This window comes from Lathyrus oleraceus, chromosome 3 (genome assembly GCF_024323335.1).
Source record: "Lathyrus oleraceus cultivar Zhongwan6 chromosome 3, CAAS_Psat_ZW6_1.0, whole genome shotgun sequence".
Lineage (NCBI taxonomy): Eukaryota > Viridiplantae > Streptophyta > Magnoliopsida > Fabales > Fabaceae > Lathyrus > Lathyrus oleraceus.
In genome coordinates, this window is record NC_066581.1 from 164,102,515 (window position 1) to 164,106,239 (window position 3,725).

The window sequence follows — 3,725 nt, forward strand, 5'->3', positions numbered from 1 at the left end:
CAAAGAATATGCTCAGAGATGGAGGGAGCTGGCTTCTCAAGTCGAACCACCTCTTGCTGAAAAGGAATTGGCTGAACTGTTCATCGACACTGTCCAACCCCAATTCTACGAGAAGATGGTTGGAAGTGCTTCTTTGGGATTCTCCGAGCTTGTTGCTATAGGAGCTCGTGTTGAATATGGTGTAAGGAATGGAAAACTGGCGGTTGTAGCTGGAACTTCAAGTACTAATCCAAAGAAGTTCTCTGGAGGGTTTCCTAGAAAGAAGGAATGGCAAACTGGCGGTTGTAGCTGGAACTTCAAGTGCTAATCCAAAGAAGTTCTCTGGAGGGTTTCCTAGAAAGAAGGAAGGGGAAACGAATGCTGTGACTGATGGTCAAGGAAGAGCTCCTCCAAGAAGGAGACCACAATAATATCCACCTCAGCAGTATGTTCAACAACCAATTCCCTATCAGCAACCCATGTATCCCGTCCAGTATGCTCTGCAACCATATGTGGCTGCTGTGATGCCTGCATTCAATCAACAGCCTGCTCAGGCTTATCAAGCGCCTCCAGCTTACCGACCAGCTCCAGTTCAGCAACGTGCTATGACTTCTCCAGCTTATCAACAAGCACCAGCAGCTCCTGTTTATCAACAACCGAGAGCTCAAGCGCCGAGGCAAAATGCTCAGAACCAGAATAAGAGGCAAGGGGAGAGGGCGACCTTCAATCCAATCCCAATGTCGTACACTGAGCTTTATCCCTCCTTGTTGCAAAAGGGTTTGGTGGTTCCTAGACCTATGGGACCTCCACCTGACCGTCTTCCTCCATGGTACAAACCTAATGCACACTGTCCTTTTCATGAGGGTGCCCCCGGGCATGACCTAGAGGGTTGTTACGCTCTAAAGCACAGGGTTCGGGAATTGATTGAGAGCAAGATCTTGTCTTTTAAGGACATGGGACCGAATGTGAAAAGCAAACCTCTTCCTCCCCATGGAGATCCGGCGGTGAACACCATTGAAGATGCATCTACTGTTGTTATGGTTGAGAAGGTGGATGATGTAAAGACTCCTTTGGCAGCATTCCGTGCCCGATTGGTGGAAGTTGGCCTGATTAATGTTGATCATGACAATTGTGAAGAGTTTGCCCCATACCCAAAGGGATGTCAGGTGGTACGGGACAACATTCAAGATTTGATGGATAAAGGAGTGCTTCAAATATCCAGTGCTGTGAAGAATGAAGATGTGTTGGTAATTGAACCTTGTTTCAATTTACCTGAACCAGTTGAAATCCCATATTATAGTGGTGGAGTGGTTCCTGAGAATAGTCATCCGTCGCCTGTTGAAATATGTATGCCCGCGCCTTTTCCATATGAGAGCACCAAGGCCGTGCCTTGGAAATATGAGATTACTGTTGTGGATAAGGTTGTTGAAGGAAGTGCAGACGCTGAAGTGATAAAAGCTGTAAGTGAAGATGTCACCAATATTGCAGGAATGAGCAGAATGACCCGTAGTGGTCGAATCTATACGCCCGAATTCAATGTGACTCCTCAAGGGCCAAACAAGGAATCAACGGTTGCAGCTCCCACTAAAGAACCCGAAGTGGTCCAATCCGAAGATGCTGTTGAATTCTTGAAGTTAATCAAGAGAAGTGACTACAAAGTGGTGGATCAGCTGCATCAAACACCATCTAAGATCTCTATTCTGTCTCTGCTACTGAACTCCCAAGCCCATAGGGAGGCTTTGTTGAAGGTGCTTGCTCAAGCTCATGTAACACAAAGCATAACAGTAGACCAATTTGATGGGGTAGTGGCAAACATCACAACTTGTAATACTTTGAGCTTCAGTGAAGAGGAATTACCTGAGGATGGACAAAATCACAATTGTGCCCTCCATATCTCGATGAAATGCAAAGATGATGCTTTGGCAAGAGTGTTAGTTGATACCGGATCTTCTCTGAATGTTATGCCAAAGAGAACACTCGCCAAGTTATCTTATCAAGGACCAACTATGAAGCCCAGTGCCTTGGTAGTGAAAGCTTTTGATGGTTCCAGGAGAACAATGATTGGAGAGGTTGAATTGCCCATATTGATTGGCCCTCATGTATTCCCGATTAATTTCCAAGTCATGGATATTAATCCAGCATATAGCTGCTTATTGGGGCGTCCCTGGATTCATGCTGCAGGGGCAGTTACCTCCACCTTATATCAGAAAATGAAGTTTGTAGTGGACAATCAATTAATCATCATTTCTGGAGATGAGGACTTTGTGGTCAGTCACCTTTCATCCTTCAGATACATTGAGGCTGATGAGGACGCTTTGGAAACTTCTTTCCAAGCTCTTGAAATAGCCAATGCCACTTTTGTGGAAATGAAGGACCCTGTTGGGAAAGCTTGTTCGTCTTTCGCGTCTCTGAAAAGCGCAAAGTCTAGTATTGAAGGAGGAAACCCTGAAGGTTGGGGTCAACTTATTGATATTCGTGAGAAGCATGATCGCTTTGGTCTAGGATATGTGCCTTCCGCTGCGAAAGGAGCCCGAGTCCCTGCAAAGGACAACACCCGAAGCATCCAGGAAGTATTCCTTAGCACAGGATTCATCCATGGAGATCAGGTCAATGCCATTGAAGACAACACCGAAAATGAAGATGAGCCATGTTTGGTTTACCGGTGTGAGACAGCTTTGAACAACTGGAAGGCGGTTGAGATCCCCGAATTTTTTCCTTTGTCAAAGTAATAATTGTTGTTTTTTTTCCTTTCAAATCCTTAGCTCTACCCAAGGCTAATGGATCATGTTGTAGGGCCCCTTTTCATTTTCAAATAATCATTATCAATGAATGAAAGGCATTTCATTAAATTCTTTTTATTCATTTACTTGGCTTTCTCATAAGAAAATGGCAATCTTTTCAAAAACAAAAAAAAATATTTCATTTATGCATTTTCTATTTTTACTTTTCTAAAAGAAATCAATCATTCAAACATGCAGAATAAATGATAACCCCGTTGAATCCAATGACTTTACTACCTCTCATAACTTTGACTCCCCTATCTACCAAGCGGAAGAAGAGGGTGAAGAAGATTGTTACATCCCCGACGAATTGGCAAGGCTGCTCGAGCACGAGTCCAAAGCCCTTCAACCACATGAAGAACCGGTGGAAACAATCAACCTTGGCACAGAGGAAGAGAAGAAAGAAGTCAAAATCGGTACCACGCTTGAAGCAAGCATCAAAGAGAGATTGGTTAAGCTGCTACAAGAATATGTGGATGTATTTGCATGGTCATACCAGGATATGCCAGGTGTAGATACCGACATCGTTGAGCACAAGCTGCCACTTCAGCCAGATTTCCCGCCAGTAAAACAGAAACTCCGAAGAACAAGACCAGATATGGCTCTGAAAATTCGTGAAGAAGTCAAACGACAATTTGACGCTGGTTTTCTCGCAGTGGCGAAGTACCCACAATGGGTAGCTAACATTGTACCTGTGCCCAAAAAGGATGGAAAGGTGAGGATGTGCGTTGACTATAGGGATCTGAACAGAGCTAGTCCAAAAGACGATTTCCCCCTACCACACATTGATACTCTGGTAGATAACACTGCAAGATTTGTTGTCTTCTCCTTCATGGACGGTTTTTCGGGATACAATCAAATCAAGATGGCTCCAGATGACATGGAGAAGACCACTTTTATTACCCCTTGGGGCACGTTTTGCTACAAGGTAATGCCTTTCGGTCTAAAAAATGCTAGGGCAACTTA

At 44.3% G+C, this 3,725-nt stretch overlaps 1 protein-coding gene across 1 annotated transcript; it reads left to right on the top strand.

Annotated features, from left to right (window-relative positions):
• Positions 1–458: 458 nt before the first annotated feature.
• Positions 459–2,193, top strand: LOC127130238 (uncharacterized). Its single transcript, XM_051059282.1, has 2 exons — positions 459–2,003; positions 2,161–2,193. Exons 1-2 carry the CDS (start codon positions 459–461, stop codon positions 2,191–2,193), a joined length of 1,578 nt encoding a protein of 525 aa, XP_050915239.1.
• The last annotated feature ends 1,532 nt before the right edge of the window (positions 2,194–3,725 follow it).

Excerpts from the sequence above, each read along its gene's own strand:
- LOC127130238 (XM_051059282.1), top strand. The coding sequence starts at position 459 with ATGTATCCCGTCCAGTATGCTCTGCAACCATATGTGGCTGCTGTGATG. Across the intron at positions 2,004-2,160 it reads CTATGAAGCCCAGTGCCTTG|GGGCAGTTACCTCCACCTTA; the intron begins GTAGTGAAAGCT and ends TTCATGCTGCAG.